The sequence below is a fragment of the Hoplias malabaricus genome, chromosome 12 (assembly GCF_029633855.1).
Source record: "Hoplias malabaricus isolate fHopMal1 chromosome 12, fHopMal1.hap1, whole genome shotgun sequence".
NCBI lineage: Eukaryota > Metazoa > Chordata > Actinopteri > Characiformes > Erythrinidae > Hoplias > Hoplias malabaricus.
In genome coordinates this window covers 35,279,370-35,296,954 of record NC_089811.1, presented here as the reverse complement: position 1 = coordinate 35,296,954, position 17,585 = coordinate 35,279,370, and the positions used below count along the sequence as shown (strand labels likewise).

The 17,585-nt window shown below is 42.6% G+C and overlaps 1 protein-coding gene across 1 annotated transcript in view; it reads right to left on the bottom strand.

Annotated features, from left to right (window-relative positions):
* The window catches only part of fam117bb (family with sequence similarity 117 member Bb), a 40,220-nt gene that overhangs the window by 17,171 nt on the left and 5,464 nt on the right, over nt 1–17,585 (bottom strand). The window contains exon 2 of the mRNA XM_066686728.1: nt 11,168–11,340. Within this exon, the coding sequence (XP_066542825.1) occupies nt 11,168–11,340 (173 nt within the window). The remainder of the gene's footprint in view (nt 1–11,167; nt 11,341–17,585) is intronic.

Sequence of the window (17,585 nt, the reverse complement as noted above, 5' to 3'; positions counted from 1 at the left end):
TAGTGATAAACTGTAGATGCGTGTGTTGGGTTAACTCTTTCCAAATGTCTTCTCATAAAAGTCCACTTTTATATGAGGTTATCTTCCAATACCTAGTTTTAATTATTAATAAATACTTTTCAATCATTCATTAATTATCTGTAAGTGCTTATCCAGTTCAGGGTTCGTGGTGAGTGAGCGCCAGTCTTTCGCAGGGTGACACACACTCACACCTAATACACCAGTCACCAATCCACCCACCAACGTGTGTTTTTGAACAGTGGGAGGAAACCGTAGCACCCGGATGAAACCAATGCAGACACAGGGAGAACACACCATACTCCTCGCAGACACAGGGAGAACACACCATACTCCTCACAGACAGTCACGCGGAAGAAACACACGCAGACACAGGGCGAACACACCACACTCCTCACAGACAGTCACCCGGAGGAAACCCACGCAGACACAGGGAGAACACACCACACTCCTCACACACAGTCACCCGGAGGAAACCCACGCAGACACGGGGAACACACCACACTCCTCACAGACAGTCACCCGGAGGAAACCCACGCAGACACAGGGAGAACACACCACACTCCTCACAGACAGTCACCCGGAGGAAACCCACGCAGACACAGTGAGAACACACCACACTCCTCACAGACAGTCACCCGGAGCGGGACTTGAACCCACAACCTCCAAGCCCCTGGAGCTCTGTGACTGCGACACTACCTGCTGCACCCATTATTATTATTATTATTATTATTATTATTGGTAAAGTAAATCTAAAATGTTTTTGTACTGATTAAATAATGCAGAGTTCATAAAGTAAATATCTATAATAGAATTTGTACCTAAAAAAATAGCGTGCCTAAAACTTTTGCACAGAACTGTGCAATTTTAAATAATAATAATCTTGATGAGTAATCTTTGTGAGTAAGACTTTTGCACAGTACTGTGTATTTTTAGATAGTGGGTTTAAGATTAAGATTAAGCCGCCTCTGTGTAATCTGTAACATACATTTGCCTGTGTGCATGCAAAGGGGAGTCAGAATTCAACACATCCTTGTTGTCTAAAATGGCTGAAAACAGCACTTAGATACACAGGGATTAGATTTATGACCCCCAGAAAATCTCATTTTCTGCCCTAAATCATTTCAGCAAGTGTGGATGACTTTACCACCTGTATGTAGTTTGGTTTCTACACTTCATCAGAAGATTTCTGCTTTTAATTTCTGCTGCTCTTGCATTCTCTCTCTCTCTCTCTCTCTCTCTCTCTCTCTCTCTCTCTCTCTCTCTCTCTCTCTCTCTCTCTCTCTCTCTCTCTCTCTCTCTCTCTCTCTCTCTCTCTCTCTCTCTCTCTCTCTCTCTCTCTCATCTCTCTCTCTCTCTCTCTCTCTCTCTCTCTCTCTCTCTCTCTCTATCTCTCTCTCTCTCTCTCTCTCTCTCTCACACACACACACACACACACACACACACAGACACCAGACACACAGACACACAGAAACACCTTGAAAGTTCTCTATGCTCTGCTCCCACCTCCTCCCTAAACTACAGCTGTGTGTTTGGAAGAAACCCCAGTTGGAGTGCTTAATGGTAGAGGGATCACCTGAGCTGAAGCCCCATGGGTTTACACAGTAAAGCACCCACAATCCAACCGGGATCACAACCCACTGAACCCACTGCACCCTGCTGCTGCAGGCACACAGAATCTGATAAACGCCAGGCCAGACATGCCCATACAGCCGTCCCCACAGGACATTCCACTCATATATCAACCAAAATATAAAGAGTACCAGAGGATGTAGAGAGAGCAACTATTAGAAGCAGCCAGCAGTTTCTCCACACTTTTATGTAGAAACCAGATATTCAATGATTTTACCACACAATAACAATAATAACTCATCAGTCAAACAACCCATAATATTTAATGTGGAATTTAAAAGTATGCTCTTAAAAAAGAGGGTTCTTGTAGGGTTATATAGTTAATGTGATGGTTCTAGTTAGAACCATGTGTTCTATACAGAACTATTTCCATTCTGAAAAGGTTCTTTTTGAAAATGGTTCTATACAGCACTAAAAGGGGTTCTACAGTTGTTAGGAAGTGTGTTTTTTTTTACAACAGAAGAACAATTTTAGTGCTATTAAGAGCCACAAATTCCACGAATCTGAAGAACCATTTCACTATGTAGATGGTTCTATACAAAACATGTGATTCTAAAGAACCTCTTAAAATTCTTAAAGAACCTTGTTTTTAAAGAGTGTAGCATGCTCTCTCACCGTATTAAATTCTTAAAGAGTGACATCAGCTAAATAAAAAAATAAAAATAAAACTATAAGATCTAGTAATAAATCTGGTGTTATTTTGATCGTTTACAACTGCTGATGAAATGCCTCTTTTCAAAGTGATTTCTAAAATACTTTTCTGGGTAGTGTTTTGTTTAAATCACTGGTTGTGACCCGATGGCTAAAAAAAAAAATGAAACCCACCTTTGCATCACAGTCATTTAGTGTATCCATATAACTCCTGCCCACAATATGGCAAAAGCTAACTAAAATTCTTGAAGAATCATGGCTAAAGTGGCTAAGCTAAGAGGCCCCTGGTTTTGCTCTTTAACACTGAGGGGTAAAAGCCAACATTACGGAGAAACCTCACAATGAAATTCACGTGTAATGCACTGTTATCTAAACCTGAACTTCCCATTCACTACTCAGTATACTGGGCCTCATCGGGTGTAACTGTCTAGAAGAAACTGTTTTCCAAGCAGGCAATAATATAGCTGATTAGCTAGGATAATGTTAGCTAACACAAGGGCTAGCTATCTAGCTAACATCACCCTCATTGAGAGTCCATTTTGTTAGTTTTAGATGGATAGATTGATTATGATATATAGAGATATAGAGCATGATTAGCATTTCATTTTGTATCTTACAATTTTACAAGTTCTGTCAACATTTGGAAACCGCACCAACGTTCATTATTAAGCAATGAATCCGTCATTCACTTCTAAATGATTTGGTCACGAAGCAATTCTATTTTCTGATGAGACTGGCAGTTTTAGTCTAATTATCTCTGCCATCTTTTTTGTCTCATCTGAACATACTGTGGCACATTTTACATAATAGTAAATCAGCCTGGACGCTTTACTTTACCCCTGTATTTGGTTCTTCTTCTGAAACCCTACACTCACACAAAGACCCACCCCCACAAACACCCCCTGCTTTCTATGAGGTGAGAATGAGTGAATGCAGTGCAAAAGTAAAATTAAACTGAATGGAGCAGGCCCAGTCCCAAGAGCAGCCTACAACAGCTGGAAGAAGGCTACAAGCGGCACAGAGCTCCACTGGAGGAAAACCCAATCAAAGGCCCTTTTAGTAAGGGAACAGACACCATTCCAAACCCTAGCAGGCCCAGAGGGAAGAGCTGCCACTACAAGAGTCACGCACCCACCCGTGTTTCAGTGCACGTGATACATTAATAACATTAATAATAAAGCCTGCACTTACTCAGTATTAGCGGCGATGTATTTTCCCACAGATTTTGTGTTAAATACATTGTCTAGGTCTTAAACACACCCACGTCTATGCAGTCCTAACCCATCATCTAACTCATTCATCACAGAGGCATGTTGACACACTTTTCGTTTGGCCTTGTCTGTTACAAATCATGACAAACACGCAGCGAGGCTCGTCCTATTCTCAGAGTTACCAGTGCTCTTTCTCAATGCCGTGCGTTGAAACAAGCCCAGATGTGCCTCTACAAACTCCCAAACACAACTCACATCAGCTGGCAAGGACAACAAACAGGTTTTTGCTGGGGTTTTTTCCATTATTAAGAATATTACACTGAATTGTTTTTTTTCTTACTTGGGCTGGACTAATATTTAGATGATTTTAATAAAACAATTCAGGACCAAAAACAAGACACTGTCTGTTACAATTTAGGCAAATTTTTAAAGTTCAAATTGGAATTAATGTTTTGCAAAAAGACAACAATTTTCCATTTGTCCTAGACATACTCAAACAGCCAGGACATGGGACCAAATGATTTTGTGCTTCTGTAATATAGCAAAGAAGCCTCAACATTTGGGTTTTCCAGTAAGCTCCTCTATCCACCACCCTGTCGTACTCCCTGCAGACTTCCTCTGACTGCAAGAGCTATTTTCCCCTCTTCCTGTGAATATATATCTGTGTGTATATAGCTCTCTTTTTGGGGACAAACATCTACTCTCAGGAAACAATGAAGGAACAATGTTGGGACACCAATTCATATTTTAACATATTGTTTATTCAAACAAACAAAGAAAAATAGAAAAATCTATTTCAGAACACAAACATTTAGGACTGCGTTAGGGAGAGAACTTAAGCATTTACTTATTCTCAGGTCAATAACCCAATAAAGTTACTGATGGGAGAGTGTGTGTGTGTGTGCACACGCGCATGTGCTTGTGTTTGTGTGCGTTGGGAGAGTTGTGACCCAGTGCAGTGACCTGGACTTATTGGCCCAGAGCCAACGCAAAGAAATTGGAGTCCTTACTCTCTTCCCCTATTTGCCCACACATCGCAAACCCACAATAGACGTCTAAACAAACTTTGGTTCCAGACAGCAGAGGTTTCAAGGATCTAGCTGTTTCCTGATACAAGTGGTGCTTGTTAAGATTTATGGGTTCGCCTAAATATAATCCACTGTATGTATAAGGCCCAGGTGAAATAAGTAAATGCTACAAATAAAACCCCTGATAACCTATAAATACATGATTTTTCAGAACCGTTTTCAATTCTGTGCCAAAAACCGAGTTGTAGTACAAACACATGAGCACAAACAGCCGTTGAGGATGCAGCTGATTTAATTCTGGTAATGGGCCCTATATTTCAGACAGTCCCTTGTTTGTCTGTGGGTGGAGCGTTTGGGACTGTGGCTTCCAAAGCTCATCGCTCTCCATTGTTCTTTATAAATCTCCATGACCTAACTTCAATAAGTGCTACTACATTATAAAGAGTTTTAAATGGTCCATACTTTGTTTATTGATTATTGTTTATTAGGTTGTAAACACAATAATCTGTTATAACACACAAAAAGGGTAACACTGACCTGGTGTTTGCCAAATAGTGAACCCACATCTAACAGTTAAACCTCATATCTTGCAAAATACTGACATTATTTCGTCTTCTCCATCAGTCGATATTAACCCTATCAACTCCAGCATATTTTGTTGATGCTTTACCTGTATACTGTCAGTGAGTTCTGACACTTTCAGGTCACTTTATTAATGAACTTTAAGGTGTTTACAGTCTAATTAATAGCCATGTAATAAACACGTGTAAAAACCATGTATAAACCTTTGTAAGTGTAGTATTATTTTAAAATGGTACCCAATAAGCACCTAGTGAGATTTCAAACACTGGCCAGGGCATGAATGTCTGCCCACACAGTGGACTGCTGATAATAATGAACACCCTCTCTGTTTCCCTATGACTGCTGCTGTGCCTTTGCATGTGTGTGTATGTCAGTGGGCTCCCCTTTCACCAGTGTGGGTTTATAACTGCCTCTGTTGTGCAGGGGTGCAGTGCTGGTCCAGTATGCGTCTATCCCACTCTCTGAGCTTTCGGAGCTTAGGCCCAGTGCCAGCGCTTACTTCCTCCTTCCCACCAGTTTAAGGTTTCCAGCACGGCTGCCCAGGCGAGTGCACAACGCTGCTCTGTTCAGCAGCTGTGGAGACTGCACAGCGACACACACTGCACAGAGCAGTGGGGGGGGGGGCAGCATCTGGCTTCTAAGCATGCCAGACGTACGACTGACAGGAGACAGGGTGACATGCATGCTCTCATATCTCTCTCAAACACAGAAACAGGCTGAAATCACTGTCACTTGTATTTGCAGCTGTGCCATGCTTTATGGAGAGAACCTCTCCTCTATGCTCTGTGCCCTCAATGGGCATTCCTCCGCTGCTAATCTACTACTAAGTAACCGACCACGGTTCAGTCAGCCACAGAAGGAACTCGTGTGCACTCATGGGCAACAAAATGGCGTAGAATAGTCTATATTCTATAGATAAATCTACACATATGAGTTTGTTTGATCCCCTATTCATCACAAGGGATTTCTTTTTGGTTATAACTTAGATGTATTCAACTCTGCCTTGAGTTTTAAATGGATAACGTGAACTTGTGAAGTGGTATGTGGTGCAGTACATTGAGCATTCATGCCTCACACTTACTGTTAATTCACACAGAAGATTTCTACAGAGAAATATGTTCAATGTTATAATCCCTTACTATTTTTCCACATAAATGAATATCCCTGATCTGTGCTAGAAACTGGAAAAAGGCTTAGTGCATGTCATTAGGTGTTATTCTGCCAATGTCAGCCAACTCAAAGGACATTAATTCAGCCAGAGCATGAATGTATACACTCATCATAGCAAAAACCTGAGCTAAACCTGGTCTTTATCCTGTCATATTCTGTATTTCTGAATAGACCCCATGCAGAAAATTAGAAGAAAGTGTGTGTGTGTGCATGCATTTTCTCTGTGCACTTCTGCAATGCTAATCTACTACAAAAGGCCACAGTTAGTCACAGAAGTAATCTGTGCAGTCCATATATTTCACTGGGTTCCATGCAGAAAGAATCAAGTAAATGCGTGTGTGTGTGAGAGAGAGAGAGAGAGTAGGGTGAAGTTACAGTGGGGCTGTGCAGGGAGTAGATTAATGGTGAGACAAAGGACTCTTTATGTGCAGGGGGTGCTGGGTTTAGGCCTGCTTTGAAGCCCAGGTCATGGGGAGAGGCCTTGGCTCTGTGATGATATAACGCCTGTCTGCATGTTAAAATTCAGGCGGAAAGTCATGAAAATTTGGTGGATAATAAAAAAAAACAAACAAAAAAAAAAAACACACCAGTCTCCGAATGGAGAACGAGAGAAAGAAAACACTTACACTGAAAGTTCACACATCCATGACCGTTATGCAAGAGAAGCAAGAACAGAACTACCATGAGATGTACACACACAGATGAAGAGGAAATGTGTGCAAGTCACTAGTTGCCTTTCCTGTAATCTGATGTTTCATTTATTGCAATAAAAATAGTGAAGAAATATACAGTTAGGCCATAACATGACCAGGTGATCGTGAAAGCACTGAAATAACATGGGAACGATTCTATTGGCCAACACCGTACGTACACGCCCACTGCCCAGTATTCCAGAACAGCTGAAACTCAGCAGAACTTTCTAGAGCCCATGAAGCGTAGCAGAACATTCCTCACCAATTGAAGCATGGCAGAACATATGCCTGAATACATCGGAGCAAAGTTTCCATCCTCCTGGCAGCGCAAGAGCCCAACCTGAGCAGCAGCTGCTGGGCAGAAATGAGACTAAAGGCACAGATGAAAGCCAGCAGCAGAGAATGAGGCTCTCCGTGCATAATTCCACCATTAAAGCCCACTCCAGCTCTGCTCTGGCCATTTCCGAGCCTGTGGACGAACTTCTCCTCAGCACGACCATAACTCACACACGGCTCACTTTCTGCAGACAGCATAGAATTTGTCGGAGCTGAAATTCTCCACAGGCCACGTACCAGCATTAGAAAATAACTGCGATATTCAGGCCGTCAGTGAAGAGCGCAGGGATTAGCATGACAAAATGCTCTTTCTTGTTAAAAAGCAACAAAGCTGGCAGAGGGACAGAGGGGTTCAGGGAACACTGTGCAGGGCATACTCTTGTCAAATGCTGCATTATAGTCAATCCTCTCAGGTACGCAGCGTTGGTAGCAATGTAGTTCACCAGCAGTGGGATTCATACAGAGGAAGCCAACATAATGATCACACGGGTGTGCTGACTGTGAGAAGGGAATTCTAACCTGCTGTATGCAAATTAGGACCTTATTGAAATGTAGTTAATGGGCTACTCTGACGGCTACAGCCCCAGGGTGTACGACACAAAGCAGGGTGTTTCCGTTTGGCTTATAACCACACCATATCTAAACTCCCCTCCAACTGGCTAGTTTTCCAACACACACACATATCCTTAACAAGTGGTCTTAACATGCATTACCTTGTACTTGAATTTAGTTTGATGCACCAGGTTGTAATAATAACGTTCTAGATCACATTCGAAAAACTGTGGTGGCATCGTACTCCACCATTTGTAAATGAATTCCAGACTCTCTCTGTATCCCAGGACCAGGAATCTTTCGTGCCATGTGAAATGCTCCCCATCCACCAACATCTCCTCTGTTTCCAGGCCTCATGGCTATTCACTAAGGGCAACAGCTAACGTAATTTTACCATGCTCATTTCTCCTAAGTGAATACGTTCTGCACCTTTTCTGAGGCCTATTCTTAACTGTCCTCAGTGCGCAAGTCTGATCAGGTTACTGCACTGGCGTAATTATGGCTCTCTGTGACAAAATGGCTCAGGTTAAGCTCCTCTCGACTTCCATTTGCTACACTTTCTCAGGGTTTCCAGACAAAGACAGAGACAAAGCATGAAACATAAGCAACAACTCCGTGTACCACGAGTCATGTGCTGCGCAGGCTTAGACAAAAACGCCACACTGCTACAGTATGCCATGACACGTATCCTGAGATCAGTCGTGTGGTATCAGGGTTTGGTAAATTAGCTTTTTATAAATCAAGCTGTGCTGGACACATATTGAGAGAGCCTGCCCAGAAAGTTGCATGTCTGTGGCTGCATATTTCTCTCTCTCAGCTTAGGAGGCAAGGGGAGAAGCCAATGCTCCATTCTGTGTTGTTGTTTGGTCACTAGGTGTGCGCTCAGCTCCATAGCAACTCACACTGCCGTACTGATCCAAGAAATGGTTATTTTGGCGTGATACTCCAGTGAGAAGGAGTGAGAATATGAGAGAGAGAGAGAGGGCGAGTGAAAGAGAGAGAGAAAGGTAGAGAGGTAGAAAGAGAAAGAGAAAGAGGGAAGTAGAGAGGTACAGAGAGAGAGGTAGAAAGAGAGAGAGTGAAAGAGAGACAGATAGAGAGGTACAGAGAGAGAGGTAGAAAGAGAGAGAGTGTGTGTGAAAGAGAGAGAGTGTGTGTGAAAGAGAGAGAGAGAGAGAGAGTGTGAAAGAGAGTGTGAGAGAGAGAGAGAGAGAGAGAGAGAGTGTGAAAGAGAGAGAGTGAGAGGGAGTGTGTGTGTGAAAGAGAGAGAGTGAGAGATAGTGTGAAAGAGAGAGAAAGACAGAGTGTGAAAGAGAGAGAGAGTGAGAGTGAGAGAGTGAGAGAGAGAAAGACAGAGAGTGTGAAAGAGAGAGAAAGAGAGGGAGGGCGAGTGAAAGAGAGAGAGAGAGAACTGAAAATTCCATACAAATTCCACATTCTCCTTCTGGGCCTGCTCTCCCTGTTACTGTGCTCTTTTGCACTTGCTGTGAGATATGTTTTTGTCACACACACACAGAGAGAGAGAGAGAGAGAGAGAGAGAGAGCGTGCTGGGTGGAGGCCTGAGATCTCTAGAGGAAGCCAAGTCTCTCTCTCTCTCTCTCTCTCTCTCTCCCTCTCTCATAAGAGAGGGCCCTTGAGACCCAGAGCCCGTAATCAGTAGTGCTGTGACAAACATGCAATGCTTTGTGGTTAAAATGATTAGGGCCCATTTGATTGAAAACATGGCTCTAATATCGCATCCTGTCCAAAGTTTTATGGAAAAAGAAAAAAAAACAAAAACAATGTGCAGTGTGATACAAGGAAGATATACAATGCACACAAATACACCCAGCATGAAAACAATATTATAATTTAAAGAAGAGTGGCATTAATTGGCAAACTAATTAAATATACTATGTACACAATTGCAAATACGTAGGTTACTGTGCACAAAAACATGCATTGGTGAGTTATATTTATCACTCATATGAAAGCTGTTGTATAGAGTAAACGTGTTACTTGTTAAAAGAGAGAGGCGTTTCCGTGTTAAAAAGGCTAACTAACCTAATATAATGGAAGCTGTAGTATAAGCTCAGGTGTTATCTAAAGTCTGGGCAGCTGCTGAAAAAATCTAAGGCTTAAGGAAAAAATGAGATCGTGATGGCAGCCAGTGTCTGCCTTAACCAGAAATATGCTTCAGTTTCCTCTCATCTCTCAGTAAGCCAGGGAGAGGCTTCCTCCCTGCTTTCTCCAAACACACACACACACACACACTGCCTGTTTGTTGAGCTGGTCAATGTTCTCCTTAATTACAACACAACTTACAACACAACAAAACTTCACATATGAAAAACAGCTGATAAAACACACAGGCAAAAACATTCCAGTTTAAAAGCTTTAGGAAATTAGAGAAACTAAGTCAAACCTATAATGGACTATCATCCCAGATCTAGTCCCGTGTGCAAACATGTGTGTTCTTTTTGCATCACTGTTATCTCTGTCCTGAATACTGGGCCAGGCTTTGCACCACACAGAGACTTAAATATGCAGGAAAACCACATTAAAAGACCACAGTAATCACTAGTAGGAGCAGTTCACAGAGGAAACAAGCACGTGTTTACATCTGCTCACCTGTGTGGTCCGGCCGAGGGGTCTGTGAGCACTTTGAGAGGCATGTGCTTTGTATTAATAGTCAGATGGGGTAGCGGCTTGATTATTGGACAAAGATTGTGGGTCAGTGGCATCAAAGGTAATTAAAGGGCACTTTAAATCTGGCAATGTTAGAGTTTATTCGTTTGGCATAGACTTTATTTTCAGAAGCAGCTGTAATAAGCACGAAGGCATTAAGAAACCGGGCATAGGATGTTATTGAGGTAAATGCAGCAAAAGCTAAGAACCGGTGTTCAGAGTAAAAATAAACATGTGCCAGATATTAAAGGCAAGTGCTGCTGTGAAATAGAAACTATCATTTCAAAAAATGAATACATTACATTTATAAGATCAATGGCAATTTGGTGACTGCGGTGGTCCCCACTGATTATTTGATTTGTAAGTTACTTTTAAGCAGAACCGAACATTTACGATTATTCGTAAGAAATAGAAGCAAAGGGATCTGGTCACGCAGCAAGAGGCTGAGCATATTTAGAGGCCAAAGTACTGATCACACCGAGTAAACACGATTCTGATTGGTCAATTTTTGTGCATACCTGGGTCTGGCATAGTGGGTGACTGAGAAGGAGCTAGAAGGTAGAGTAGACCTGTGAATGTTGAGAGAGAGAGAGAGAGAGAGAGAGAGAGAGATGTAATGGGGCTTACTTGGGTGGCTTTGTCTCTCATGCAGGGAGCACAGGGGGCGTGTGTGGCGTCCCGGGGCCAGTGGCCCAACAGGTAAGGACCGGTCAAGGCGTCCAGTGAGGAGGTGCGACGGATGCTGCCATTGCTACTGCTGCTACTGCACACTGGGCCAGCCAGTGGAAGCCTGAGCCTCTCTGTGGAGAACACAGAACATAGTCAGAGAGGGGGGAAGAGATAGAGACAGCAGGAAAGACATGGGGGAGGTGGGAAGCGACTGAAGGTGAAAGATGGGTCAAGTGCAACGACTACAAACATTATAGAAGAGGAAGAGAAAACCAAAACAGGACCAAGACCAAAATGAAGCAAGTATTTGAAACATAACATGTGTAATGAGGTCCGTCCATTAAAGCTGACTGTGATCAGTGTTTCTTTGATAAATAAGAATCTATTACATGGCAGCACGTCCGTGTGTGTGTGTGTGTGTGTGTGTGTGTGTAGGCCTGTTCGGGAGAAGCGGGCTGGAGTGTAAATAGCTGGCAGCGCTGCTGGTGATAAGTAGTAAAGCTCAGCAGATTGAGACAGCATTAGTCTAGTGGCAGCAGCTTTTTTTAATGAACGCAAAGCTGATTAAGCACTGATTGGCTGTGGCAGACTGGCTTGGAGGAAGCAGCCCTCACGTCTTGACCTACATTCACTCAACCTCCACAAGTAATTGCACCCCTCTACTCCTCCCCTTACTTCTCTCTCTCTCTCATTCTTTCCACCACACAATCAACAGGCTGTCTCACAGACACACTCTCCCTCTATCCTTTTCTTTCTCTGCCTTTTCTCCTATAAATCTGCTCCACTGAATTACACTCAAGAAGGGCGAGGTGTACAGTAAGAAAGGAGTGCCAGCACCTGCCGTTTTGTCCTCTGCTGCGCCCAAGAATTTTTTTTTTTAAAAGAAACACAGTGTATGGCCTTTTTTAGAGCGGCTTTAACAACTGAACAACATTTTTACAGCAACACAGTAGTGTCTTTAGCTCTAAACCTTTACTACACAGACAACATAAGGGCCCTGTGTGTGTGTGTGTGTGCGTTTCTTTCTTATCCTCTTCGGATTTTCTCCACCACTCCCAGGAAAACAAATCAGCGGAGAATCATTAAACTTGTTTGCATCCATGTTTCTAATGAGCACACAGACAAAACAAGCAGCTCATCAACTTTTCGCTGTCTGTAGAAGCACTTACTTCATTCTAAAGTGACATCAGATATTCAGCTCATCAGAAATTGGACGAAAGCAGAAGTGGATGCTCGCTGTGCATTTCGAAACAAAATGTGTTTTGGGGGTGAGACTAGGAAAATGCTTGTGATGATGAGGAACTCGGAGGCATTCAGAGGAAGTCATGTCAGCTGTGTGTGTGTGTGAAGGCTGAAGCTGTTCACCCTGTGCTCGCACGCTTGAGTTTGTTATCATGTTAACATGGGAACTGAAGTATGCCTGCAAGGCACTTTGTGTGTTGCAATAGTGAATTAACCTATTTTGCAGCAAGTGCTGCGATAATGTTTGGGTGTGTGTGTGTGTGTGTGTGTATCAGCCTTTGTGCAGTATATACTTTCTGTGAATTCACACTTAACTTTTCACACACACACACACACACACACACACACACACACACAAGCTCATAAACTAACAGCACATTCAAACAGATAAGAACAGAACTTTCTTCCAGAAATTATTATTACACCTTCTTTCTTCACTTCCTATTATAGGTCTCCTTTATGTACACTGTACAAAATAGTGACATACTAGTCAACAACTGTATTAACCTCTATTACCTCTAATTTTTTGCCCTTTAATCACCACTTCTCTGTTAATACCAAGGTTTCTCAGCAGTGTTGTAAAGCATATGCACATGCCATACCCCAGCAGACATAAATGAGTTAAAAGAGCCACGAGTTGAACATGTGTCTAAATGGATTCTGTATTCTAGTGACAGACATTGTAAAAAATAAGGTGGAATCCACTTTCTAAACCCATTTTCTTAGGGGATTGCTGCATGTGTCAGTCAAGTGATTCATTCATTCATTCATTATCTGTAACCCTTATCCAGTTCAGGGTCGCGGTGGGTCCAGAGCCTACCTGGAATCATTGGGCGCAAGGCGGGGATACACCCTGGAGGGGGCGCCAGTCCTTCACAGGGCAACACACACACATGTTCACTCACACACTCGAACACTTTTGAGTCGCCAATCCACCTACCAACGTGTGTTTTTGGACTGTGGGAGGAAACCGGAGCACCCGGAGGAAACCCACGCGGACAGGGGAAGAACACACCACACTCCTCACAGACAGTCACCCGGAGGAAACCCACACAGACACAGGGAGAACACACCACACTCCTCACAGACAGTCACCCGGAGGAAACCCACGCAGACACGGGGAGAACACACCACACTCCTCACAGACAGTCACCCGGAGCGGCAATCGAACCCACAACCTCCAGGCCCAGCTGTGTGACTGCGACACTACCTGCTGCGCCACCGTGCCGCCCTCAGTCAAGTGATCGAGCTCATTATTATTTTGGTGTGTACCAAAAAAAATGTTGAATATATAAATAAATAGAATACTGGACTGGTATGTAAATCTGCACTGGGTCTGAGCTAGTGCTGGACGACTTGATGATTTACTGTACACTTTACCATGATTACGATTAATGAACGTTTATTATGGTCCTAACACGTAGTGTAGGACCATATTGTAATTTATATTTATTTTTGACTCATAGTTCAGTGACGAGGCGTGTACTTATAAATCTGCTGCACTGTTAAAGCTGGAATATTTTTTCTAATGTTGCCGGGAGCTTGTTCCTCTGTTGTTTTCTGAGCACTCTTTATATTTGGTGTGTGATTGTGCTTTGGTCGCCAAAATTGTTTTTTTCTCAACGTTTACATTTGACTTTTTGTTCAGTGTCGTCTTAATTATAGTCAAAACACAACACGTCCAAATCACAGACGCTGTGTTTTTCTTTGGCACAAGCTGCTGGAGGCGCTCGGTCGGCCTCTGAGTTTAGGTTGCTTCCATGTGTCAGATGGCGGCAGAATCACGCGACTACAGCTCGGTAGCGTGGTTTTAGGCGGACAGTACATGAACACACAGCGGTGACATAACAGAATTAAAATAAATTAAAAAAACATCATAAAATATTGGTATAATCGATATAGACAAGATGAATGACGATTTTGATTGATTTTCGATTTCAGCCGTAGTGTGAGCAATTATCCACATTGTTATTGGACATTATTGCAAAATATGCTATTAATTAAGCACGATGGCAAATAATCTATAAATCTCCACCCCTCAGCATAAACTGGAATCTCCTTATAACATAGTGACTCTACATGACTATCATGGCCTGCTCAAAGTTAACAGTTTGATTGGCATAGCAACAGTAAATAAGGCCCTCTTCACACCTGGCATTAAAATGCATCTATCTCTGGTGATCTGATCACAAGTGACTGCTAGGTCACATGGTCATTTACATCTGGCTCTTTGAGTGTCAGCCCTGAGGGATGTGACTCCTTAAACAATTCCTGGTGAAGGAAGATCAGTGCTCACTATCACTCCTCCTACTTGTCTTTGCTTCCCTTTGGACACTGAATAAAATCTGTAATGGTTGTGAGCAGAGGACATAGTATTGGGGGGGTGGGTGGTGAATAAAAAACTGGAGTCACTGGAGCCGATCAACCCACAAACAAACAAATAACTCAGTCAGTTTTTTGTGGTCTCCCCAAAGGCTGATTCATACTTACTGTGGACGTGGACTGAGCAGGGTGCGCTCACAATAGCGCCGGACCGTTCCCACTGTTCATGCCTCTTGCGCCACTGTCCCCGGCGACTGCAATTTTCCCTCCTCACATCTTCCTATCCCTGCTTTACGACCATTTCTCTGACTCTGTTTTCCATACCACCACCTCCTGAGGTTTGGTTCTGATTTTGGTGCATGTGTGTGTTATTGTACGCACATACAACACTGTGCTAAGTCTGAGATCACACATGATTTATACACTTTCCTGAATCAACACATATGCCTCCAAAAATATGATATTGTGTGTGTCTAGCATTGTCTTATTTACATTTGCTTGATCTGACACCTTTTGATAAAGCAGGCTATCTTTGGTCCGACTTCCTTTTCCTACTTCCTGCAAAACCTTTTCTTTGGCCAATAAGCGATACAAGGTGTGTTTTTCATCCCTATGCAGACTGCGTCTGTTGTTTTATATTTTGAGTGGTGTACATGGCCATGGCGCCTGGCTTTTTTTGTCTGCAATTATGTCACTATCGCTTCACGTCCTGTGCCATGTCTGCAGTAGGTACGAGCCCGCCTTCAGTCCGAAAAACATGGGAGAAAAAGAGCCGTTGCTGCTCCTCCTGTCATCAAGTGCTAAGATTTTTGAATTGTCCCGCCTCCTAATCTGAGTATCACCAATCACAGAGCTGTATCTGCATTAATGTGAGAGCACAAAGGTAGATCGTGTAAAACAGGCACAACAATTGTACAGAAATAAGGTGAAAACGATAAAAAGAGGAAATAGGATGAAGTAAACATGGCTAAAAATGAGAGCTGCTGCTCACTTGCTTTTCACTAAAGTGCAGATGGGTCAGGGTGAACAGTTTCATTTATAGGAAAAGGAACAAGGAACATTCATTCTAAACAAGTTCAGACGTTTAATCAAGATGCCAGGGAACTGTGTTAATTTGTGGGAAAAGGTTATAATAGGCGCCCTTTTATTTAAGCACAAGTCAACATGTTTTTATACGCCATGTCAAAAATTCAAAAATATACATGTTAGTAAAAGACTAACACCGGTATCATTATCATGTCGACGGCAGCAGATATCGGGGGGCGGGGTGTTCGTAGGGTGACATATATATATCTTTACAGCCACTGTGGCTAGTTTCACTGAGCTAAAGAGTAATGATTTCTTGTGTCTGTTTGGGAATTAACTACAATTAAATCATTATAGGAACTTAACCTTTAGACTACATTTACTTTATTACCGATTACAAAATACCTACTAAGATAAAAGGCATTGTAATTTTCATTGCTTTTGAGCTTGGAACACAAGGATATCTTTGAACAAACAGCAACGGCTAACGGGTCCCAGTGCTACCATCACCCGCATTACAAATCCATACAAAACAAAGAACTTTCCCCCAGTGAACACTATGATAGCCCATGTGACAGGCTCAGGACATTATTTCAGTTTGTATCAAGTCTATTACTTTTATGTAAATGTTAATAAAAACAAATCTAAGGTTCAATATCAGAAAAGAAAATGTATTATACCAACTCTAAAGATCATGCTAACGGCTAAAATACATTAACGGCTAAAGCTAAAGTGGTATTTTTTGACCCAGAAGTAATCATGCAATATCTGCTCCTGACCTCTCTGGTGCCATCAAATCCTAACAGCGATGTGTCAACATCTAGTGTAAAGCTTTCACAGACGAATAGAGACACAGAGTACACTCCTGATTAATACCCTTCATTTTCAAAGAAATGCTAGACATAGTTTTCTAAACAATTCTGGCCGTAAAGTGTAGATATCAACACTGGCCCGCAGTAACGTTTTTCTGTGTGTAAAGGCAGACATATTAAAAAACACCAGACAAAAAGCATATATTCCTATAATATGCTGTTTGCTCATAAAATGACATGAAATTGGGCTCATAAATTTGCGTGACGTCATGCATTTGATATTCTCAGAGGATATTTTCGACAGCTGTTACTGACACGTTTACGTCCATCCATGCAGCTGGAGAAGTGGGCTTCAGTTGCCTTTTAGTACTTCACATCTGGCCTGGGCAATGATGCTGTTGATACAGGTGATAACTCATTGGTGCCAAGGATGCACCAGGAAGCATTACCATTCAAGCTACATGTGTTTCCCAAAACCACCTCTGAAGCTGGTGAATTGCACTCGGTACTGGCCAAATACCATTTGCTCATGAAGAAGGAAAAGGCTGCAAAGTGGTGCTAAAGCTAATGTCGCTAGCACATGGCTCCAGGGTCCTGGGATTGGGGGTTTGATACCCTCCTTGGTTGACTCTCTGTTTAAGAGGCTGTTGTGTTCTCCCCCTATCTGCTGGGGCTTCCTCTGGTTTCCTCTCACAGTCCAAAAACATTTGATGTTAGTTGGATTGACTGTGAACATTGTGTGAATGTGCAATACCCTGTGAGGGACTGTCCAGAACGTGTTCCTGCCTTCCACCGTCTCTATGTCATAGTGTGTAAACTAAGAACCCACAGCGACTGTTAACGAGATGAAGCCATTACAGGAAATGGACGGATGGATGGATGTATGTGAAGAGCCAGAACATGTTCAGCTGCCCACGTAACAATTTATTCCTGGGTTAAAATGACTGTGCTACAACAGAAAAGGAAGAAAGACA